The sequence below is a fragment of the Lolium rigidum genome, chromosome 6, assembly GCF_022539505.1.
Source record: "Lolium rigidum isolate FL_2022 chromosome 6, APGP_CSIRO_Lrig_0.1, whole genome shotgun sequence".
Taxonomy (NCBI): Eukaryota; Viridiplantae; Streptophyta; class Magnoliopsida; order Poales; family Poaceae; genus Lolium; species Lolium rigidum.
Window position 1 is genome coordinate 50955915 of NC_061513.1, and position 25965 is coordinate 50981879.

At 43.8% G+C, this 25965-nt stretch overlaps 1 protein-coding gene across 1 annotated transcript; it reads left to right on the forward strand.

Moving 5' to 3' along the window:
* Nucleotides 1-12107: 12107 nt before the first annotated feature.
* Nucleotides 12108-15437, forward strand: LOC124662586. Its single transcript, XM_047200403.1, has 5 exons — nucleotides 12108-12285; nucleotides 14724-14838; nucleotides 14932-15021; nucleotides 15131-15229; nucleotides 15315-15437. The coding sequence occupies exons 1-5, from the start codon at nucleotides 12218-12220 to the stop codon at nucleotides 15435-15437; spliced, it is 495 nt and encodes a 164-aa protein (XP_047056359.1). The 5' UTR covers nucleotides 12108-12217.
* Nucleotides 15438-25965: the final 10528 nt, after the last annotated feature.

A 25965-nucleotide genomic window follows, 5' to 3' on the forward strand; every position in this document is an offset into this window, starting at 1 on the left:
ATGTCCTAAACAAACCTAAAAGAATGAAAAAGTACATTGGTGCACCCTGCGCGGAGAAATCTAGGGGGGTAGACCCGCGGGGCACACGTTCCGACTGTTTTGGGGGGAGGAGGGGAGAACGACCGCCGGAGCACCGGAACCCCACCAAATCTTGCATGTCGACCTATGATATGTGTCAAAGTGTGGTGCAAGGTCTAATGGTGCAAAAGTAGCTCCCGGTGTGACCTTCCTCACATTTGGGCGATAACACTTAGCGAGATTTTCCGAAGAGCGTATTAATTGCTCCGAAACCACGATATATGTGGGGGATGAACATGGAGAGTAATTTTGTATTGCACATTGTCTTAAGTAACACTAATAAATATTCATCAAAAAGTGAAACTAATAAAAAAATAAATATAAGTATGAGATGAAATAAAATAGAAAGGAAAACAAATAAAATGAAGTACAACACACGGCAAAGAATGGAGTCGCACGGCAAAGGCTCCTTTGCCGTGCATTTTATCTGGCCTCACGGCAAAGAGAAGCCCACGGCAACGTCCCAGTCCTTTGCCGAGCATAGTTTCTTTGCCGTGCGGCCTTATTTTGCCTTTGCCGTCATGATTTCTTTGCCGTGCGCGTTTGAGGGGACTTTGCCGTGCGAGGGACGTTGCCGTGCGGCACGCGTGAGGTTGCCGTGCTGCAGATCATTGCCGTGCGCCACCCTGTATCTTTGCCGTGCACATTTTCGTTGCCGTGCGTGCTTCTTGCGTCGCACGGCAAAGAAATCTTTGCCGTGCGGTGGCTCACGGCAATGATTTGCTGCACGGCAGCGCCTGATTTTCCCGTAGTGAATGCACTGAAAGAACAGTTACTGGCTAGGGTCAACGTTAAGTGTAATTTTTTTTTCGAACATCGGCAATGCCTTTGATTGATAAAGTCGAAAAGATTTTGGACAGTTTATAAGGGAAACCTGCCGAAAACCATACAACACAACGCACCACGCCAGCCCCGAGGCCGCGCCCCCACACAAGTCGACGACTAAGCCGCCCTAGCGACCAAAGCCAACACCACAACACCTCAACGCAACACAGCGGAGGCGAACATCCGGAGCCGCCGCTCCGACGTCCACGCCGGCCCCAAGGCCGCGCCCACAGACTAGCCGAAGACCCAGTTGCCCAAGCAAACCAAGGCCGACACTCAAACACCTCAACGCGGGACGGCGGAGGCGATGATTCGGAGCCGCCGCTCCGACGTCCACGCCGACCCGCAGGGCCGCGCACCACCAAGCCGAAGACGAAGAACGGAAAGCGCCGACCAGACGAGACACCAACATGGGAGGTGAACCTCCACAACGATGCCTCCAAGGAGGGGAGCGACGACCGAGAGCGCCGCCATCGCCAGCAACAACCGAGGACAGTGCAGGGTTTTCACCCGGAGAATACCAAACCCGAAGTCGTGTCTACCTGTCCGTCGAAGACGAGGCTGCCCAACTCACCGACGCCAACCACCAAAGCATACTCCACTGGTCCCTCCGGCCGAAGGAACATCCAAGGCGAGGCCACAAGAGGCAAACAACGCAAGAACGCCGAACTCGCCCGACCCCGCGTGGGATCTGGGGTTTCCCCCGCAGAACCTGGGCGGAGTTGCGAGAAACACCACCTCGACAACGACTTCAAGAAGGATGTGGCGCCCAAGGGCGTCACCGACGTCGGTCCCGACGGACTGCCGAGACAAGCTTTCGCCCGGCAATGAGTCGCAAGCCACACACACTCGCCCCTCAAGGGCCAGCCAGACCACCAACACCAACCTGCACGCAGAACGCCAGCCCCACGCCCTCGACGATCTGAGGCCAAGGACGAAACAAGGCGCTGGGGCCAGGTCCGCCTCCCGCAGAGCCACCTCCTAGCTCGACGAGACGAAGAAGACCACCATCCGGGGCCGCCGCCCCGGCATTCGGGCACCACACAAAGAAGAAGCCGGGAGAGCACCCACTAAGCCAAATCGGCGACCGCCGATGAAGCCGTCAGAGCGAGGCAGCCAGGCTCCACATCCATCGCGCCGCCACACCTAGGCTCCCCGTCGCTGCAGCGAGAACGCCGCCGTCCAGATCATCACCGCTGCCCGCGAGATAGTCGCCGAAGCAACCAGAGCGAACCCGTGCAGCTGCCACCGCGCGGGGAACCGAAGCACACCACCACCACACTCCTCCACCAACCCACACGAGCAGAAACGCCGCCGCCACGAAGCAGAGCCACGCCCAGCCGCGAGCCGCCGCAACCCCGCTCGAATGCTCCACGAGCCGCCACAGATCTGGGCGCGGGGACCCAGGGCCACGACCGCGCGCCCACTAGCCGACCTCGCCCGGCGCTGGAGGAGGAAGCCGCCGCCCGGCCGGAGAGGTCCAGCCCGCGCAGCTCCCTGCACGAGCTCCCGCGAGCCTCAGCGCCCGCCGCGGAAGGGGAAGACCTCGCCGCCGCCTACCACACGGGCTTCACCCGGCGGCGCGCGCTGGCGGCGGCGAGGGGAGGGGAGGCGGCGAGGTGGGAGGGGCCGGCGGCTAGGGTTAGCCGCCCGAGTCGCCCGGTGCGGGACGACGCGGGGGCTGAACCGCTTGTTCTCTACAGAAGTGAGCTTTAATGAAACACATCTAATTTTGGTTGTGTTCACAAAAGTGAATGATATTCTCCCGTATGAAGGTTTTTGCTATTCATGGGCAATGCACGGATATTTAACTAGTCTCTATAAATATTTTGGATTGCGAATGAAAAATACGCAGTGGGTCTCAGGTATTCCTGGCCCCGAATTACTGTGGGCTCCAAAATTCGTGTTTTCATGTCTCTAAAATTTGAATGGAAAATTTGAACTAAATTTTGTATGTAAATGATGTACGTATGTGTGTATGTCATTTTTCATGCACAAATTAGTAAGTATGTAGCTCGGGTAAAATGAGAAGTTCTGAATGATCAGTCCGAAAGAACTTTATGTAACTTAATGATTGGTACACTATGTAACTTAATATTAGAGCAAGTAATATCAGGTTCAGCGGTACCTACGTTCTGAAAATTCCCTTCAGTTATGAATGGCCTAACACGGGCGCAATGACAGGTCTGAGGAGGCAGTTAATTGGAGCGGGGCGCTGCGAGGCCCTGCCCAGCATAAGCGCAAGGAATCATCTGGCTAAGCAGTCAGGATGGCTGGGCAACTCTACCCCGCCCGGCCACCCGTGCCCTCAGTTGCTGTCGCCGCAGTCGGAGGAGAGGCGATCAGAGCGGGTAGGAGCGTCAGGTGTGTGTTGGGCGGCGCACTTACATGAAAATGGCATGGCTCCCCTTCTGTCGGCTGGAAAGTGGCCGCGTGGAGTTGCTGAACTTGGGCATGCACAGTACTAGCTAGGACCGCCTGTCGCGTGGAGGCGCTGCAGCTCTGGGTCCGCTGGCCCGTGGACGACGACCGTTTGAGCCGAGAGGTTCGCCGTGACGGCGAGGTTGCTTCCATCCTGGCCGGCAACGCATAGCTCAGCGCCGTCAGGTGTGGATGGGCCACCACGTGCACCGTAGAGGCCAGGCGTTCGACAACGGCGGCCGTACGTCTATGCTGAACGCTGCGAGCCACCGCGTTGCTTGGAGCGGCCGTTCCCCTGACCGCCGGAGCCGGCGCCGGCCCCTCGCTCCATCGCCTGGAGGTGATCCCAGCCGGGAATGCGAGGTGGAACATATATACTCCGAGCCTTCTTGTTCAGTTTGCTCGGTTTGCTGGTCGAGCTGCAGTGCAGACTGCATACGTACCGCTCTGTACGTACGATTTTACGCCAAGTTTGCCCCTCGTCCTCGCACGGGCATGCTCCACCGTCTACGGCGTCAACACTCGTTTCGCCACATTGTTCTCGATTACCGATAGCAGCAGCAGCTCGAGATATCTGTACGTCTCACTTTCCCTTTGTGTACTTGCTTTTCACGTCGGATCACACCATCGTTTCGTTCATTCTCACCGCCGCGCCGCCCAATGCATGCCACAAAAACTGCTCGTCTTTTAAAGAACAATTTGCATTTCTCACAGTCTGACGGTTTAAATCTAATACTACTACTATACCTTTTTTTTTATGAATACTACTATCCCGTAGAGCATCTCTAGCCGGTCCTTCAGAATCTGTTAGACAAGTAAAATTTTGGGTTTATAGGGCAAAACCGCACCTAGTCGATCCCTCCAAATTTTAGAGGAGACAAATTTTACTCCTCTAGCTAACTGAAGCGGCACACCCAACTCTCTTATTTTTACTTATCTCACGACGCTTGTTACTTAAATTTTCCCTTCCTTTTATCCTGTGACGCTGTAACCCCCAACACACTCGCTTCTCTAGCCACCCGCGCCGGCCACGCGAGAGCAAGGGTGGAGGTGTTGGCGATGGAGCAAGGAGGATTTCTTCTCCCATACACCGGGCGCGGATGCGTGACCGCGTGGCTGCCCACTCCCACACCATTGAGGTAGGGACAATGTTAGACGAGAGTGAGAATCCGTTGCGCCGTTTCCTCTCCTGGTCAACCTCACCTTCTTCGCAACTGAGATCCACATCTGTCGGGGGGGGGGGGGTGTCATTTTCCTACCTACGGGTCGAGCTCGGCAGCATGGCGACTTCCCTTGTCGTAGGGAACATACTGTTGGAGGCCGTCGTAGGGGTGACAGGCTTGGCTAGGTGTATAGCTGTGCATGGGAAGCCTGACCCGGCACCAAAATCCTAGGCCAAGCCCGGCCCAACCATGCCTCCGAGCTAGGTCCGGGCCTGATTTTTTGGTCCGACCTGGACCCACGCTTAATTTATTTGAATTAGTGAAGATCCCCGACGGGCTTTCCTAGGTCGGGCCTAGGCCTAGATTTTCTATGTCGGTCTTTGTTCAGTCAAGCCCGGCCCAAGGAATGCTCATGTATAGCTAGACGCGACACCGACTCGCTCCGCATCAACACCCCCGCGCTCGACGAGGGGTTCAATCAGCTCGACCACATCGCCGCGTCGTTCTCATCTCCACCTCCGTGTTGGACATGTCCGAAGAAGAAGAAGAAGAAGAAGAAGAAGAAGAAGAAGAAGAAGTGGATAGACCTTCATACGGGGTTACTTAATTTGTTTGAGGAGTGAAATTTGTGGGGTCTCGATCTGTTATATCCAGCCACCGTTAGAGAAGTAAAATTTCACTCCACTTATTTCATCGCTTATTTCTCTACGTTATAAGGACTAGGAAAAACGCCCGTGCGTTGCACCGGGATAAATAAAAATGCTACACTAAATCATCTATAATTACAGTTCTCAAATGTCCTACCATTGATGGAGATAATCGTGCGTTTTCTCCTATTTATGATGAACATGATTAATTCAAAAAGGTGAGCGCGAGAGTTTCTTGCTTCACCTATACTTGTAATAATTCAAACTTTTAATGATGGTTGACACCACCCCTATATAATTTAAACTTGGTACATTTTCCATCTCCACGTTTTAGTTCCATAGTTTGTTACAATGGTGGGCAACACCTGTGTGTGATCTGCATTATCTGTTGCGCAACAAATGACTAAAACAATGATGGATCCAAAGTAAAAAAATGTTAGTTTATTTGTTGAAAAATAGTCAATACTAAAATTTTGTCTCAAATTCGATTGGATTTGCTGCAGCATGCTAAATCTGCTGTAATTATGAAAATAGGCCTAAAACTATGTAATTAAAATCATCTCCTTAATGTTCAAAAAATATCAAAATCATCTCCTTATTAGGCAACAAACATATTTGGTAGTGATTATTTTTTTGGTATGAGTTAAATATAAAAACATTTTAGCATTGCATCTGCTCTAAATCTATCAATAAGGGTTCACAAAATAATGTGTTTTTATCGATATTTTTTTTAAGGTTTTTTCTTTGATTTCCTTTCATACCATTTGAAATATTGTTAGGTTTGTTCTAAAAGGCTTTGCCGCTGTCGAAACCAAAAAAAGAGCTTCACTTCGATAGACACTTGATGATATCACAGTCTAGAAACTTTTACTACATCCGGTCGGTGCGAACGTGAGTAGTTCGTCCCAACTTGCAAGTCCAGCTTCAAGTCTCTATGCTTCAATTTGTACACAGAACAACCAACATACAATGAACATCTTAGTAAGTAAAAGAGTTAATACACATGGTTGGCACCCTAAAAGAGTTTAAGGTTAGTTTTTCTAAACTCTCTCCTGTCGTGGCTCAACATCGGGTCGCCGGAAACATGGAGAGAGCAGAGCAATCTCGTCAAGTTGTGGTCGAGCAATTCTTCACGGAAGTTGTATAGGGGGAGCAAAGACTACAACAACCTTGATTTTAGGCCTCTGTTCAAGCCAACCTAATACTCTCCAAGTTCAGCTACCTCGCCCACCCAATCCCACATTCAATCGGGCAAGCAAAACACACTCTCGTTGAGGTGTTCCTCCTCAACCATCCAGCTCTCCGGCTGACTCGCCGACGTACGATATCATTATGCTCACCAATGCATCTGCCATCGACGCTGGCGTGAAAAAGATTACCGGTCCAATCCAACCATCCTTCTGGTGTCTGAGTGAGCATCTCAACATTCCGAGAATCGGCGAATCGCCTCCTATTGGCAGGTTCCCGACGCGCTCTGCAACCTGGCCGGCCTGGCTGGCCGCCTCGCCAAGATCATGCTGTCGTGCAAAACTACTTCACGTCTATCTGGCCGGCGTGGTCGGCACTGATCGAGGACAGCCGAAGGTGTGTTGGAAGTGAAGCACTACTCGCCCGGCCAACTGCGCACCGTTTCTGAGCAGCAGAAGTGCTCGGCGTGCCCCGCCACAGCCGACAGAACCCAGCCGACGCTAGAAGCCTAGAACTCGAGTCCTTTATTGCCGAACGGGCAAATTGAAGTTCATGTTGGGGAGGGAAATATCGCTAGCCAATCTGTGCACGAACGGGCTTACGCCAAGCAGCAGGATGAGGCCGGAGTGGACGTGAGCTCGTTCATCTCCAGCTGCTGGTTGTGGACGCCGATTTCTGGCATCGCTTTTGCCATCGTTTCTGTTCTCACGTTTCCTTGTCCTCTTGATCGTTGATGTCCCATAGATACTGGGACGATGACGCTCAATGACTGTCGTATCCCCGCGCCGTCTGGCAGAGATCGCTCTTGCGTCGACAGTTTTTTTTCGAAAATAGGGAGGCCGACGGGTCGTCTCCACGAGGAGCCAGACCAGGTGCGGAGGAGGGGGCTTCGTCATCACGAGTCGAAGCATGGTGGACTCTGCTGCAGTGCCCCGGACTTGGGTCGCCCCTGTCGGGCGGGTGCCGAATAGCGGTTGCCAGCGACGTTGTCAAGATCCGCCGTCCCATACGTGACCTCCTCTTGCGCCATCTGCCCCCGCTCCTTGCTCGTGCAAAAAAAGATCTGGGGCCTATTGCAGGCAACGCAGGGTTTATATTTAGGCGAGATCGGAAGGAGTTCCTGCAGGCAACGCGTGGTTTATTTGGCCGAGATCGGAAGGAGTCCGTGCGTGAGTCTCGTACAAATACATATTTTCTTCGGTTGGTTTGAATCGAGAAGGAGCGAGTCAGCGATCAACAAAAGGAGGAAGAGCGACATACGATACAAAAACTTCTTTAGCGATCGGACGAAACAATCTAACGTACCAAACCAAACGGACCAAACCACGGAAACGCTTCTCCCTTTATTATTAGGTATATAGATTAGGTAGAGATGCGTTGGTGTTACCACGCGTTCCGACCGATTTGTAGAAAACGAGAGTTAGCGGCGTTGTATTACAACGCGTTGCGCCAAGAGAAGAACAAGAAATCACCTTCGCCATGTGCAGTTGTAGTCGGCGCAGCTGCATACTGCTGCTCTCCTTTTCTGTTAGTGGTCCCCATGCAGTCCAGGATCACGCCGGTTCATCAGCCAACATTGAGAGAGAGAGAGCACGAATTCCAAATCATACCAGCTGCAAAATAATTCAGTAATAATAATAAGAGCTAATTACATGTGCGGTACAACAACTTGCACCTCATGTGCAAATTAGTACAATAAGTTGTAAAATGGAAACCCGTGGTACAAGAACTTGTCATTCCAAATCAATTAAGTATAATTGACCGAAACTGTGCCACAGTGTAGTTTGCTCCCGATCTGCAGTCTTGCAAGCGGATCCCTGAGGTTGTTTATTTTCATTTTTTCGTCCTCCCACGTCTATGGCCCATGGGTAATTTACGGAAACCAACCGTGCTTTTACATATATTTAGTGTAGGTCCTTACCTTTTTGGCATAACTGAGCGAAACTATCGTGATTGGTATTCAGTTTCTTCTCGTTCACGAAGTCGGCGGCCACGGTTGGGCTCGGGCGTCGTCCGCGGCGACGATTCCAGCGACATGCCGCCGCCGGACCTGCACTTCCGCGCGTGGAACGAGGACCCGCCGGAGTACGGTAAGTCACTCATCACCAGGAGCCTTCCGCCCAGCTCGTTTTTCCTGTAATGTTTCCGCCATGGTAGTCGCAGTATGATCGGCGGCGTTGTCCTCGATTTTCTGGCATGAGCAAGCAAAAAGGTGTTATTTTTTCACGTTTGTAGCAGCAGGTGAGTGTTTTCGTGGTGTTTGATGTCCAAATTGGGTGTGTTTCGGTGGCATTGCCGTCGGGTGTTCCGCCGCCGAGGCGGACAGAGACGAAGTCAGTTTGTACATTTGGTCAGAGCAAGTGTTCATCAGAGCTACTGCGGCGAGGGGTAGAAGATACGGCGAGTGTAATGTTTTGGTATAATCGTTGGTACCTCTGATGTCTTCGTTTGTTGCAGAAAATTTAGACAAAGACCTGTGTTTGTATGCACTTTCAGTTAGTTCAGAGACATGTACACATGTACGCTGTAGCTAGACATGTACGAGCCGTAGCAATTTCAGGCTCAGTTAGTTCAGAGACTGTGTGCTACAGGCTGCAGGCCGGGCCTGCACGATCGAAGTAGCAGATTTTCCCTACCTAGTGTGACAACCTTGCTCAAGTTCAGATACGTCTGTTTCAGGCTTAGTTAGTTCAGAGATTGTTGATGTAATTAGACATGTACACTGTAGCATCAACGTGGGTTTAGGTTTAGTTTGCATATTTATGTACAAATTGAAATTTTCACTTACACACTCTTCTACTAAGTGCTCATCTGCTCATTCAACACTGACTGGGACCTCATGTGTTAGTTATTCAGCCAATGAAATTTATATTTATAGTATTCGTTTGAGATATTCTTACTGTAATTTTTTTGGATGCAGGTGCTATTTCGAGATTGTTCACTGCTGAAGTAAACCACAATGGTTTTTTCTGTGGGTTAGCCAATTTATCTTATGTGAGCGCAACATTGGATTTCATTGACTTTTGCTCATCTGAAAATTGGTCCATGAATGTGGTGGATGAAATCTTGAATATGGTTGGCTGTGAGAGGGATGGAAAATTGCATGTGTATTGGTGTTTGCCGGAGAAGGAAATATGTGATGGGCTACTTCCTTTGGAGACAGATGAAGACTGTGCTTCTATGCTCAATGTCATCAATACAGAGAAGTGTGTTGTTCTGTTCATAGATCATACCAATTTTACAGTGAACCTCATTTGCTATTATCACTGTTATAATTAGCTACTGTCATATTTCCTATTGTATTACAGTGAACCTCATTTGCTATTGTCACTGCTATAATATGGTACTGTTCAACAAAAGGTTATCCATTATATTCAACAGAAAATCATTTTATTAATGTCACCGGTAATATTGTCATATATAAGTTTGACAAAGTGAACCAAGGGCAGAAAAAAATCAGCTCTCTCTAAAGAAGCTCATACATCAATGCAGATCACCAATTTTAAACAACAAAGCCCTGTAGCATGGCATTTTATTCAACACGAATGAGCCATTCTATTCATCAACAGGTACATTACAATGACAGTGAACTGTTGCTACTGCATGGAACACTACAAGCCAATTTATTTCACACAAACCCCCTAACAAGCAAGGCAGTAACTACATACAACAGTACAACTGCCGCTACTAAAACAAGAATAATCATCTCTCCCATGTCTCTACTTCTCATCTAATCCCTCTGAAATTTCTTCATTTTCTTCTTAGCTTCCTTCAGAACCTACAAATCCATCTCCACTTCAGTCAGTTTGCTTGCTAACAAGCCTCCTACTGAACCTGCAACTGCATCTACACTTGAGTCAGTTTGCTGACAAGGGTTGCTCTGGTACTGGTACTGCAATTCGTCAACCACTGGAAGCTTCAACTTTACCTGAACAATAGAAAAAAATTATAAGAATCCTGGCAGTGTTCAATTGCATTCCAAAGTTCAGTTACACAGACAGAGGTCAATGTAAGCTCACCGGTATTCCAGTAGCATCTCTTGTCGTCGATGTCGCCTTAGACCAGTACAGCTCAACAGTTACCCTCCACTCCTCGCCGTCGCTCATTCCGCCACCGCCGACGATTCAAGCGCCGGCTTCAGATTCATACCTAAACATGGTCGCCACCAACGCCATCACGCAACTGCTTCCTCGCCTCCAATGCCGTATCTGCTACCCTCACCGTTGAAACCGTATCCGCTACCCTCTCCGCCCTCGCCGACCACCTAGCTCGCCGTCGTCGCACACGCCGTCGCCGTGGTCTAGTTATGATTGGGGACTCAGCCGTCCCCGTCGCTCTCTCAGAATCTGTTGACTAAACAAAGCAAGGACCCCATCGTAATGTTTAAAACAAGCAGAGAGGTTTCTGCAAGAATCGTGAGGAAGAGCAGCTCGCCCAGCGCCATCGTGGCATCACACGCGGCAGTTTCCGATAGGTTTTGACTTTTTTGATTCTGAAAATCAAGTTGTTGTACCGTGGTTCCCCAACTTATTGTACTAATCTGCACATGAGGTGCAAGTTGTTGTACTGCGCGTGTAATTAGCTCACTAATAAACAACTAGAACCTCCACTGACGAGTGACCTGTCAGGTTATTTCATATTTTTAAAAAATGTTGATGATTTTGAAATGTTAGAATTAAAAAATTATTTTATTTAAAAAGGTTCAAATTCGAAAAATGGTTCACCTAGTTAAATGTTTTCACGTAGATAAAAATGGTTCAAATTCAAAAAAAAATTTAAATTCCAAAAAAAAATCAAAATTGGTTCACGGGCAAAAATGATTCCAATTTCAGAAAGTGCTTCAAATTAACAAATACTCTTGATTTAATATTGGTTTAAATTAAAAGATGGTTAGAGATGTAAAAGTAGTTCCAAATCTAAAAATACTGATATTCTTAGAACAATCAGAACAAAAATAACAAAAAATAGAAGAAACAAAAAACGAAAAGATAAATAACAAACATACAAAAACAAAACAACAAAAAGCAAAAAAAAAGAAAGAGAAAAGCATCCTGGACCGTGGCCCACCGCGGTTCTCGCGCAGGTGAGCCCTTATGGCATGTACAATGGCAAGGAAAACCTAGCCACATCAGCTAGAGAAATCATTAAATATAAGTTATACAGTGCGTTATCTCTTAAAACCATATCTAGCAATTAATATTAATAATTTAATTTTGGTAGGAAATTTGCTGCTAAGGGAAGACATATGTGATACAATGGAGAAAATAGTCTTTCCTGTTTCCTAAGAGATGATCCCTTAGCTAAGAGAAGACACCCCTCTCTCTCTTCATTTTCTCTCCTCCAACTAAGCAAAATTGTGACGTGGCATCTCTAAGAAAAGGCTGGCGTCAGCATTGTACATGCCCTTATAAGCGGCATATAGTGTTTGCATCTACATCCCGACATAAATAAATACAAAGTGTTTGCGTCTACAGCCCAATCTAAATGAATACAAATAGGTCAAATAGCCATTTTGATATCCGCGACCCTGTCCAAATAAACACAGACACACACTTTCCCATCTCCTTTTGGTCAAATTTTGCTAAAATATTCTCCCGAATTTCGTCCAAATCAGACTCGTCATCCACTCGGTTGGACAAAATTCACCAAATCCAGCAGGGGGTGCGTGTCCCGGTCTCGGTCGCACCAGCACGCCCAATCGCACCGCACCGCACCGAGACGAAACGAAACAAGACAAACCCCACCCGGTCCACCGTCCCCTTCCACCTCCTTCCAGCTCGGATGCCGCGCTGCTGCTAGTCGGCCGCCGTCGCGACTGAGGACCGGAGAGAGAGACCAGCGGCTAAGGAGGAAGGAGGCCGGACCGCCGGGATCGCAGCCAGGAAGGATCGACCCATGGGGTTGCTCTCCTGCGTCGGGAGGTTGCTCTTCGGCTCCATGTTCCTCCTCTCCGCCTACAGGGAGTACGAGCCCCCCGCCCCCCGCACACCTGCTGTTGTTCATCCGAGATATCTCATTTGCTCTTGTAGCTGTGATATTTTCCCTGATGTACACTTGTATTTGGACACGCTAGGGGTATGTCTCCTCTGAATTTGCACATAATAATCAGTTTGGCATAGAGAAGCAAGATATAATATCATTTTGACATAGATAAAGGCAATCTCTAGGTTGGCCCTCAACAGGTTGAAGACAGTGTGCATAAGTTTTCTTAAAGCTGTCAATTGTGTAGGACTACACTTTGAGCACTCAGCAATCTTCCACTCCTCCCTTTGAAAAAATATCTATCTAAGCATATCACCTTTCTTCAGCCCGCAAGAAACCCTTTTTTCAATGCATCAAAACTGATATAGAACTTGTGAAAAGTAGGCTTCACAAAATCTGGGTGCAACGTCACTACACATGTTGTTCCAGGATTGCTCCATATCATCTCCAGCTGATAATCATATATGTAGCTGTATTCACCACACTTTGCATCAAGCATTCTGCCAACTACAATTGATTTTTCCTTTTTAATCTTTGATATGTGACAATTGGCAAACATTTCTTCCTGCATAGTGGCTTTCAATTGTGCAGCCGACCACTCTGGGTTGGCCTTGATCTGTTTCCCATCCTTGTCCTATTGTCCGACCACAATTTCTTCCTGCATAGTGGCTGCACATTCAATTGCCAACAATTTGTTTGTAGTTTTGTCTGATAGCAACCTGCTCTTCATCATGTATCTGCTGGTACAAAATCACTATCCTCAAGAATTTTCTCCACCTTCTTCTACGTTTTCTTCTTCTGAATCCGCAGCTGGGACATCATCTCCACAATTATTTTGTTCATCAGCCCCACAATTTTCTTCTTCTACCTCCCACTCACTTGCCTCTTTATCATCAACTGCTGGATCCTCCACATATATGTCAACCACACCACAATCTGTTACGTGCTTCGACATTGTCCTGGCATTCTCTTCATACAACATCATAATCCCTTCATGTAATTCTTTCCCAGGAAATAACCAATGCAATTTTTGTCCCCCTACGACCAAATAGTGCAGATGTACTTGTTGCCACAACCATCCATACTTAGCCTATCACGTTCAAGATAAGACATTTCTTCTTTGCCCCCCACATAATATACTGCCCTGCCTTCTTGGATGAATTCTCCATTGAAATGAAAACCCATCGACATATAATTGGTTGGATCCATGCCTAGAACACAGATAAACCCATTAATCTATGACCTAATCTCCAATTGACGAAGCTCGTAGACCCAATCGAAACCTCCCAATTGAAACCCTGGAGCATAAAATAACCAAGGGGGCTCACTTGCTTGAGGGCGCCGTGCTTCTTCCTCAGACAGGCATCCTCGAGCGCCGCCGTTCAGCAGAGGTTGCGGTGGTGGGAGAAAAGTTCGGCGGTGGTGGGCGAGGCAGAGGATGGCGAGCTGGGTCCGGGGAGGCAGAGCTGTGTCAAAACTAGGCCACGCCTGTGTCAGGAAAGGCCTAGCGGGAATTTCAGTGACATCTTATTTGTTTCCTGCTTTGGAATAGTATTTAGTGAAATTTGCTTGTTCTGATGTTGCCTTATCTCTTATATACGGATGTGATTTAACACCCAACACGTGAGTAAGTGTTTCTAGATAATAAATTGCAGGTAATGTTTGAATAACTGTTGGTTTATCTCTTATTCATTTTCAACTACTACTTAATGACCATATCAACTTGAAAATCAAAAAGAATTATTATCTGTAGAACGTTTCATTTAAAGTATATGTTAATGTGTTTTCAAGCTGCACTATAGGTGTTTTCCTCTGTGATGCATGTAAGATGTACTGATTATTGACATGTGTGTATGTGGCCAAATGGCCGTGTGACAAAGCTGGGGGTTTAGGTGGGCATGCAGACGTCATTAAGCATATGCAGATTAAACATAGTTTTTCGTGTATGTTGCATTTCCAATCGTTTAAGAGCAAGTACAATAAAGTACAGTCAGCTGGCTATAAGACATAAAATATTATAAGTTTGCTTAGTTGGAGGAGAGAGATTAGGAGAGAGAAGAGAAGTGGGCTCTTATCTAATAGCCAGCTCTAGCACGTGCTCCTAGCCACTGTGTGAGACTAAAAGGTGGGCCATATATTGTAAAAATACTACACTTTATAACTTACTATTGTACATGCTAGCTATAAGTTGACTATATATGATGTGGCAAATTACTATAGCCGGCTGCGGGCTACACTATTGTTCTTGCTCTAACTGTCATGTACTAGTGTTGACCGATCCTATATGTTTTCCTGTAACTATTCATATGTAGTAGTTTATTTGGCGGGTATAACTGGGCAGTTGGACAGAGGTGATGAGCTGATCAGCCAGCTCTGTATGCTTGCACTTCTAATTGCCTGACCTTGATTGGCGATGCAGGGGCAGAGAGTATGGATCTGATGGTGGACCCGCTGCCAGGTATCTCGAGCCCAAGTTCAACCTTTTTGCGAAGCAGGTGTCCACTAACACCGGAATGGCTGTCCCACAAATCGATGTATGGATATTTTACTCGTCTTTCCATTTTTAAGAATCCATACTAACTAGTTCATAGATCTGATTGGATGCCTTCGGTTTTATCCTTTTACAGATCAAGACTGTCATTGCCACTACCTTGTATCTCAAAGCTTATGGGGGTGGACTCTTCATACTGTACAGCTCCTTCGGAGCATTCTTACTGGTAAGGTTGCCTTTCTCAGACTTCAATTAAAAGGAATGTTTAAAGTTCAAAAAAAGCATGATAAGAGATGTTTAATCCACAAGAATATTGATGTGGCTCACTTGTGCAGCTTGTTTATCTTGCACTCATAACCCCTGTTATGTATGACTTCTACAACTACGAAACAGGGTCGCCACAATTTTTTCAGCTGCTTACCCAGTTTTCTCAGGTTTTTTTAAATACAAATCTCAATTAACAGCTTTGATTTATTTCATCAAGGTAGCTGTGATAACTGGATTCTTCTATCTGTTCAGAACCTGGCCCTTTGTGGTGCGCTGATCTTCTTCCTGGGGATGAAGAAGTCCATCCCAAGGAGGCAGTCGAAGAGAAGGACTGTGAAGACCAACAACTTGATGGAAGTCAGCAAAGATTTGTAGTATGATTTGGAAACTATTAATATTAAGGGATTTAAGCCATCTAGCTTGCTCAGGTCTAGTTCATTCCTAGCATGTGTAAACTCAGAAAATTTAGCGATTGTTTGCTCTTTTGCACTTATGTTTTATGATTAGCACGCTGGTTGAATGGTATGGGAATATGTGTTTAATCAGGGACGGAGCTGATAGTTTATTATGAGGGGTGAAGAAAAAATAATTATCATATCTGAGGTTTTTTGTATTAGTAGAAAAATTGTGTAGATAAATGTCTTCAACAAAAATATTGTCAGGCACAATCAATATTAAGGCCAGATTTTAGATTTTCACCCTGAAAGATAAGACACTGAACTTTTCTTTTCTACTGTCTTGTGTTATAAATGGTAGTGAGAGTTCATATATTGTGATGTTTTATCTACACGATCATTATTTTCTTCGCCCCACTCATGCTAAAATCCTAGCTCCATCCCTGATTAAACACTTTTATATAATGTCTTTCCATGCCAATATACCATTCAACCACAGTGTGCTGATCATATATCATAAGTCCAAAAGAGCAAGCAATCGCTAAATTTTCTATGAGTTTACACAAGCGAGGAATGAACCAATATCAACAACGCGCCTCCCCCCTCGGAAACAAGTTTGTGTGCACATTAGCACTCGCCATTAGAAATTTGGAATGGGATTGTGATTTTTTTTATTCAATCCACTTCACTCATTAGGTGATAGCGAGCAGGAAACAGCTGGGAAGCTCCTACCTAACGTGTGATGCATCAAAACGTCCACGTTCAGCACAAGAGCCAGCGAACTGCCCTGGCCCACTTTAGCCAGCATGATAGAAGCAAATTTCTTCTGGTTTTACTGTTGGACATCACTACATGGAGGCGACGCACAAGAGTTGGTTTGTGCGATGGATTTCCTTCACTAATGTGCATGCATGTAGTGACACGTATGGTGCTATCATCTACATTCCCTTTAATATCTAAATTAAAAAACATTTATCTCCCAAACCGATAACTTGTTTTAAAATTCATTTTCACCTTAAGCTTAGTCACGACAAGATCTTCGAAACTATATCTCATGTTGGTATAGTTTGAGAACTTCTTTTTGGTTAGTAATTGCCAGATTCTATTCACTAAGTTTACAGATTATTCGCTACTTAGTTCCCGGATTGTAATAAGTTGGTTGGTAAGTTCATGTATGTTATTTTACATCAATGTAAAGTTTCATGATAATTAATTTGTGTAGAATAATATCATCGTACCTCTTAGAGACACTTGAACACCATTCATTAGTTATGCATATCATTGCAATATTTAGAAATGACTAAAAATTTATCCAATAACCATGTACAACTATCGTTGTAATTGTTCATTGTTAATCTGGCAACCATTTACTATACCCTAACAATTGTTGTGACGAAAAGAAGATCGTCACACCCACATTGTAGATGTGCATATTAATGCAATGTCTAGAAAAAATGTAGAAAGTTATTTGGTAACCATGTACAATTACTAAGGTAACTAGATGCTACCCCGCGCCATTGCGGCGGGAACTTTAGTCATGAACACATGATATCATATGATCCATAGATGAAATAGCGCAGTATACACGGTACATGAAGGTGAGAAATATGTTATTAAAGTTTCAAAATATAGTGAAATGAAATAGAGGACTTGTACGATTTGTAATTTTATTACTGCTAATTTATTTGCAAACATAATAACGCTGTTACGATGTGCAAGTGGCATGCGTACATATACTAGTTGAGTACCCGTGCGTTGCCACGGCTCATTATATTTGTTTACCGCAGAACATGTATAGATATAGAAGTGAAAATACTGGTTGTGTTTGAGCGAATGCAATAAACGGTAGGCAATCTCTACCTACTGGCGGAGCTTCCTTGAGGAAAAACTGGGCCATGACCCATCCATGTTTTATGGCTAAAAAATATTTACCCCATGTGAGGCCTAGCTCACCAGGACACAATGCCCCGACCGGTACGCTGCCTCTTCCTTTGCCTCTTCCTCTCAACTTTCTCCACGAAGCCATGGCCGTGAGGGCTTCTTTCTAGGGTTAGCACTTTGGACACAGAAATAGAGAGGGAATCGAGGGAAGCATAGAGAAGAGGCAGTAGTATGGTTTGGAACAATGTTTTGCATTTTCTTTTGGCGTGGCCCGCCCATGATTTTTTCCCAAGCTCCACCACTATCTCTACCCCACCCCACCCCCCAAAGATCTCGAAAAAGTATGGTTGTGCAGAAGATGTGCGAGTGAGGGCACATTCGTAATCCTCATTTTCAGAGCAATATCAACCGCCAAGGGAAAGACATGTAATGTGGGTTATTCAAACATGTGATACTCTTGTTACCCTTCATCACTACAATCTGAAAGTGACACTTTTATTTCACAACGTGCTTGTTGTTTGTGGCTAGTTCCTACATGGAGTAACTATAAGAAAGAAAATCTGGCCCTTCAGCTTCCACACAGAGTTAGTCTACACGTGCTAGCAAGCATGCACGTGCAACTCACTCTATACCAAGTAATGAACGAGAATGCAAAAAAATCAGATTAATTTGTGAGGTAATAAGAATGTTCAGCAAAACCTAGATGGTTTTAGCAATCCAAACTATGTTTCAGCCTTGTAGAACATTAGCACCTAAATTTGTATGAATAGACCGTACAAGGATAATTTTAAAACATGCTTTTGCATACAACCAAACTGCTGAAGGATTATTCAAAGAATTTTGCTTTGATTAAGCATACAACCAAACTGCTGAAGGATGGTCATATCCTAAAAGTTCCCAATACTTCAATCTTCATATTATGCTTTCTCTGGAACAACCAAATCGCTTAACAAAGAACTTGCTAGAAAGTTAGTATGAATGCTAGGAACTCTTGGGAAAATATAAGTACATGAGCAAACACTACATTCTTCATTTAGCGGGAACTGTATACTAACAAATGGCAAACAAATAATTCCTTGATCTAAGCAGTCAAACAATTTTCTGCAGTAATAATAATTTAATATTAGAGAATACAACTGATTTCTGAAATATAATTAAATAGAACCATATTTACAAAAGAGGGCCATACTGGCATCACATAGAAGGATGCCGGGGATTTGTCTAAATTCGGATGTATCTACAAACTAAAGAGTGTCTAGATACAAATAAATTTGTTATACACCCTCCGTCAATAAAAGGATGCCGGATATTTGTCTAAATTCGGATGTATCTACAAACTAAAGAGTGTCTAGATACATATAAATTTTGCTAAATTTGTGACATCCTATTATGGACAGAGGTAGTAGTAAAATTCGTCATAAACTATATTTTTCAAAGCGCATACTTTAGTGGACTGCAACTAAAGTAAACAAGAATGAACATGGTAAGTATGCCAATACTGAAGTCTTAAGTAACACTTTGAGTAAAACATGCATAAACCGAGTATTGTAAGAAGAAAATATAGCAAACAATCCACCATATGATAAAATGATAATGATATCCACATGAAATTCATTCACCTTATACAATGGTCTCATTAGCTATATATCTTTAATGTAGTGGAAATGTGCTTTTGATTGTGGAAAAATAAAAAAATGGATGCACAAAAAGGCACCATATTCAAACACAAATAAATTGAGGTATAAAGTAACAATAATTTGCAAGACACGTGTTGATGTCGTCTCTTAATTTTCTGTATAGATTCTTCAAATCTTATTCTGAACTATTAGTAGTTAGATTCCGATTCACCACGGCATCGCAAGTAACCTGCAAATGATTGAGTAAAAAGAAATAATCATCACTTTTTCATAGGTTAATGGACAATATAAGTCTATCATTTCCATCATGTGCTAAACATGCCAATGTACTGAATTTTCCAATGAGTAACATGATACAATCCACTGCACTGACTACCTTCCCATGCTCGCATATGAACGCATAAACAAAATTCATACAACAAATAAGCAGCGCCTCTTCCTCGAGCACATCATATCATACCGCTGTATACATAGGCAATGTTTTACTTCCAGATCATTACTTGAACAATTGCTTATTCACCCAGGATGTTTGCAAAATAAAGCTTTGTGTGCTAAATATAACTGCAAAATATTTTAAATTAGGATAATATAATTTCTCAAGAGTAACAAAACCATAAGAATGGATTTACCGCTTCTCCATGTAGATTTATTACCCTCAAAATGGTCCCCTATGCTTTCCGCAGCCACAAGCTTCAGAGCTGTCCTGAACTTATAATTTTTCCACCTTTTCAAATTTGCCACCATTTACTGGTTCATGGGATCAAAAATAACCTCAGTATCTTCAGGTCTACCAACATGGATGTAAGTAGGCCAGGAGCAAACCATTCTTCTAAGTGTAGTATTGAGTCAGCACATGAATGTTCCCAAGCTTCTTAGCAAGTTTAGTTGTCCTGATCCATCAGAGAAAAGAATGTTATCATATCAGATCAGATGTAGTAATACATGCATAACAATCACCTGAACAACAAAAATTGCCAATTTAAGTGATGCCCTTCAGAAACATGAAAGCATATGCAGATTTCAGGTTGTTTTGGTCACCTCATCGACCAGTGGGCAGTGGCTCGACCCACACCTTATGGATGATTTGCCAGCAAACCTTCACCCTATTGCATTTTGGGAATTCGTAGAGCACCTCTACTTCCACCAAAGTCTACATCCGACAAAAAATGCATGCTCAGATCGTCACATACACGACAACTACCCATGAAGTAGGTATGGGAGCATTAAGAGAGTAGCACTTGCAGGAAGCCCCACTGTCCGCCGTCAAATCCTGGAGCACGCGCTCCGCCTGATCAATATATATGCCGGCGGTGGAGGCGACGTCCCCGGTGGTAAAGCAACGCCGAATTCGTTGACAGCGTCCATGGCAGGGTCGTGCATGTCTGCGGGGAGGCGGTCGCTCTCCAAGATGCCGCTACCGACGCCTCGATGTTGCATGCTCGCTCCTCATGGAGCGGCACCACGGTGAAGTGAGACGGCCTTGGGCGAGATGGTGGTACAGGGTTGGACGGAGAAGGGGATATGAGGAATGGGACGTGGCTAGGGGGGCCTGCGGTGGGCATGCCGACGCAGGCTGAGGCGGAGCGGGAAAGGGATAGGGCGGCCGCGGCAGCCATGGATGGCGTAGACAGGGTTGAGGTGGTGCGGCACGCGAGGAGGGTGAATTGCTGGCGTTGACCAGCTTGCTTATCAAAGCAATCTACAATAGTTGAATTGATCCGTGAAATCAGGATGTGCGCGGGCGGAGGTGGAGCAGGAAACTTTTAGCCAGCTCTTCGACGGTACGACACAGTCCGACGTCGCCGCGGGACGGGGAGGACACGAGAAAAGAAAATGGAACCAGTAAGATGGAGTCACAACGTTTTGTTCGAGGTTCTAGCCAACCGAGATGAAGCTATTTTTGTTAAGTAACGATTTGATTGATAGCCTGACTAATTAGGGCTAACAATATAAGGAAGGGGTAAAAAATTATGGAATGATAATCAAATTATGGCAGTTCAAAAAAGAGTGGCAAGTATTTTATTACCCGTGCGGGATTAATTGATACCACCCCTAACATTGTTTCCTAATTAGATCGAATGAAACGGAGACCGTGAGATTAGATTGGACGGACAAGATGCTTTTAATGACGACCACCAAACGCGTTGAGCGTCAAACGACCAACTCCAATTTAATAGTAAAGATAATAAGAAATTATGTATTTATAAGAGCAAATGTGATATTGGAAGAAGGGAATGGAAATACACTGCAAATATAAATGTCTTATTTCCTGACACATGAAGTGCATACTTTACCTAATCTGCAGATTTTTTTTTCATTTTTAACAGGTTGGAAAATGACAAACACATAAAACTTATATGTTTTGTTGCGCTATTACCTGTGAGAAGTGTAGATTAACATTGGAGGGCGAAGTGCATCGGGATGTTATGATTATTTAGGAATGATGGAGAGCACGGAGCTGAAATATTTTCATTTTAGTCAAATGATGGTACCATAACTATGAATAAAAGTTTAACCATGGGACTTCCGAGCCACCTGAAAATTGGTTCCAAGCGATGGTACAGAATATAAATTATTGTCATCTCCATTTAGTGACCAGCATGATAGGGACCAAATAATTAGCCATGGCTTTGTAACGACTGATAAGCTGATTGCATTGTTACACAACACGTATTGTGACCATCTCTGCAATCCGAATGAATCAGGAAATTCAGCTGGTTGTTTCTATGTCATGAGGATGGAATCCCCACAAAACAGAAGGGCATGATTGAACGAATTAAACGGTAAAAGGGTGGATAAAATTAGTACCGTAAATATTTTCTCACCTAATTTTCAATCAATCAAAATATGGGACAAAAAAATTCACCACCTTTTTGTCCGTTATTACCATCTTGGTGGATTCAACATATAGCTGACCCGATCTTGTGATTTCTCAAGAACAGCTATGCTCGTTGATCCGGTTCTATCTGCCTCCACCAGGACTCATCGCAATCGCCGGTCAAGCCATCTACCTTATTTCTAATCAGACTCCTTACTCCACCGATCTTGAGCACGGTTGCCCCCGTCGTCTTGCTATGTCTTCCATGTGAAACATCAAACACAACACAACCTGGTCCCCATCGATGTGACAGAGAAGGTGGGGTGAGGAAATAAGATACTTGTATGAGAAGTGGCGTGTACAGCCAACCGATACACAGCCTAGCACAAGGCAGAGCAAGGTATGTATAAGGCAGAAACGCCTGCTCGTATGCCTTTACCATTTTTTTGCGCTTTTATTTCTCGCGAGAGATCGTGGAGGAGATGAAGAGGTTCTGGAGACATACAGTAGAGAGAGATAATTCCTCACGCTGGAAATTAAGAAGGAGGGCCAGCAGGATTAGGAATTAAGGCCCCGAATTGGTAACAATTTTCAGCATTAATTAGGAAGGATTCAATAGGAAGACCAATCCTCCTTTACCTCAGCGCTAAGTTTTTTTTTGCATGGTTTGGAAGGGGAAATGACGGTAGTAGTATATGGCTACATGGGTCATGTACATGATTACGTGGAAGAATTGCTTAGGTGGCAGGTTATGATTGCTCAGTGATGCTTGATGAGATGGATACCTTGCATGTGCAGGAAAATGGGATCACCTATTAAGAATATAAAGATTATTCGATATTAATCTGGCAACTCGTGCGGTAAAAAAAATCACAAGAGATCTAATTTTGAAGTCCTCGTAGAGACGAACTTAGTGGTACAAACGAATCACTATTCGGAATAACAGTTTGGAAGATAAATTATTTTAAAATTTTTAATTTAGTAATTAATGTGATGATGTAAGCATGATGTATTATAGTCCTCCATGCTATAGGGGAAAAGCACGAAAATTTTAACGCCACACGGAGAGAAGGATTGTGCGGCGCCTCCTACTAGATTTTCCCTTTACTGTTTTCTGGCCATAGTACAAAGGTAGGAAATTTTTATAAAAGTGCAAAAATGCATTGTACTTAAACTTGCTAGTGTGAAGTATTTTCTTAAATAATTTGCAAAAAATGTTTCTATAGTTAAATAAGTTGTTCGTGTATTAAAAAAAAGGTCCGTAAGACAGGAAACAAATGTTCATACAGTTCACACACAAAATTACTCACATAGTTCAAATAAATTGTTTTTGACTTGAAAGATGTTCATGCAATTAGAAAAAAAATTAGGTCAAAATAATCACATAGTTTAGACAATATACTAATTAGTCAATAAAGATATGGTTATATGTTTGCAATAAAAAAGTGAATGAGAAGAAGAAGAAAAAGAACGAACAGAAAACAAGAAAATAAAATCAAAAAGGAAAACATAAAGAAAATGGCACTGTGTTAAGACATCGCTACTGATGGAGGCTGGCGCCAGAAGATAGAGGGAGAATGTGCAACAAGAGTAAGACGAATGTTGAATTTGGTGCTTGGCTATTAGATTGAGATCCAACTGCTAAAAGGACTTGCATCGGTTGTGGAAAACGCAATATTATTGGTGAAGGTGTATCGATACTATTTTAGGTATTTCATTTATATAATACTAGCAAGGGTGGGGCGCGGCGGCACGCCGTGCTAGTCTTGTGGCTCCATTGTGAAAAACAGATATGTAGGAATTAATATTGATGAGATGCGAGGGATGAGGCTGAGTTTTACATTCTCTATAATATAAGTTTATACACGAATTACTTACAGCTTACATCAGGATCTAACATAGCTATTTCAAGTGTTTCGTACAGACAGATACGGAAGGCGCGCGTGTGCATTTTGTTTACCTCAGAATTGATAAGAGATCATGACTACGAACACTATGACGGTAGATGATTACTGTAGACCAGCAGCCTCAGGTTCACCCAAGTAATGACAACTTACTATTCCCTGGATAAATGAGATAATTCGTTTGGTCCTGACAACAGGAAATGGATATTTAAAATTTATCCTTCATAATTCATTACTTCCACCAAAAATATGAAGACCACAACTATATCCTCACCCAAGGGTACTCTACATAAGAGGTATGTGGAAGATATAAGAACAGAAAATGCATAGATAGCATTGACAAAAAACTGCCTACACACAAATAAATTTGATACAACATGCAACAACAACATCCATCATTGCCAACTGATGTTACTTTCTAGACTGGCACTGCATAACTCCCTTGGGCATCATTTGGCCTTCCATGCCTTGAGATATTGAGAAAAATAGATCATCAATTAGAGAAAATAAAGTTGTTAATAGAAAAAAGAGTTGATGCGCTTCTAACTCAATTGATTTTGGCCAGGCTTAGCATTTGTGAAACATATGACAGAGTTTGTGTTTTACTGTATCAGTTTAACCTGGAAAGCAAACAATACTCTAAATAGTTGAGCCATCTAACAGTGATCTAAACATCAATGCTAAACAATCATAAGCCTCCCAACTTATAGAATTTGTGTTAGGTTTTTCTGATAATCATGACAATTAGCAGTTATCTTTTAGGTTTTCTAAATTATGATGCTCTCATGTAAACAACTTGGTTTCATAGTGTTGTTATGCGACATGAGGAAGGAAATTTCTTGATTCAGTCAAGTACATAGGCTAGGGAGATGCATGCGGAAATGAATTGTAGGTTTGTTCCCCTGGTGATTACAAATCCCCAAATTTGAAGAAATCTGCAGTGGGAGTTGAAAACTCATCATCAAGCTACAAACTTATCTTCCTTTTACGTACCGAACACACACCAAACGTGTATCATTAATTGCATATTAGAGAAAGCACCATAAAAAGTAATGAAACAGCTAGCTGCAAGACTGAAGCAGAAAACAAAAGATCGGTACCATTTGGACATCTATGAACAAACAAGGCATTAATAATTTTAGTCAAGTAAGAATTTTCAGATTTTGGAATATTTAGAAAGATATTATGAAGCAATGCTTTAATAAAGCCCACTTTTCAGGATTCAATTTTTTTTTGGGGTGTTTGATCCTACAACATATATTAGAGGATTAAGAGAAATAAGAGGTCATGAAGGTAAGTAGTGAACCGATGAGAGGGAGATGGTCACATCCGATCTTTTAATTTGCTCACATCTACAAACTGGAACACAAAGTAATTATCTGGCGGGTTTTGTTTAGAACGGACCAGTCTAGTGTTGTTGTCAGGGCCATACGCAAACATGCCATATGGAAACAAAACTGACGAATCAATGAGGAAACCCCCAATCAAACAGGAACAAATAAATCAATGAATACATAAATAGCAAAGGGAGGAAATACCAGATGCAAGATGCATTCGATAATGGTTGTCCTGCGGAGACCCTGCCATGCCTTCTTTTCATAGTTTTGATGCGCTGCTCACTTCAAAAATCAACAAATGAGAACAAATATACTATCATACCGAGGGAATACGAAGAAAAGGTTGAATTTATCCTCCAATTTTCACATTAATGACCGTAGATAATATGAAAATATAGCAATTTACATGTCAGCCAATGAAACACCAAATGAGCAGTTTTTGCCTGCACATCATATGCCAAAAGGAGTTTTACCTGACCTAAATAAGTCTAAGAACCATATACAAAATGGGTATACTAATTATGTGGATGCCTACACAATTTTTTCCAGTCCAGATACTACATCTTTGTGGTGGCATGGCAAATAAATAGATAATAAATAGGCAGCGAATGGAGCAGAGAAGTAGGCAACACTGAGAATATAATAAATAACACTAAACATGGACGATAGATTTGTAAGTATGTCACCTGTCTTTGGCATCAGACTAATCTTAATCTGAACCTGGTATAGCATTAACACAATCTACACTCAGACATATAACAACAAGGCTTCTAACGGTTTTACCTAGAATTATCCAGAAAACTTTGTTGTTCCAAGAAAAGAGTGTAGATGTCATACTACTTGTTGTGCTAAAACAACCAAATTGTGCTTGTGTAAATCAGGGTGAATATTCATCTTTAGAAATGTACAGTAACCATTCTATTTGTTGTAA

Excerpts from the sequence above, each read along its gene's own strand:
- LOC124662586 (XM_047200403.1), top strand. The coding sequence starts at position 12,218 with ATGGGGTTGCTCTCCTGCGTCGGGAGGTTGCTCTTCGGCTCCATGTTC. Across the intron at positions 12,286-14,723 it reads CTCCTCTCCGCCTACAGGGA|GGGCAGAGAGTATGGATCTG; the intron begins GTACGAGCCCCC and ends TTGGCGATGCAG. Across the intron at positions 14,839-14,931 it reads TGGCTGTCCCACAAATCGAT|ATCAAGACTGTCATTGCCAC; the intron begins GTATGGATATTT and ends ATCCTTTTACAG.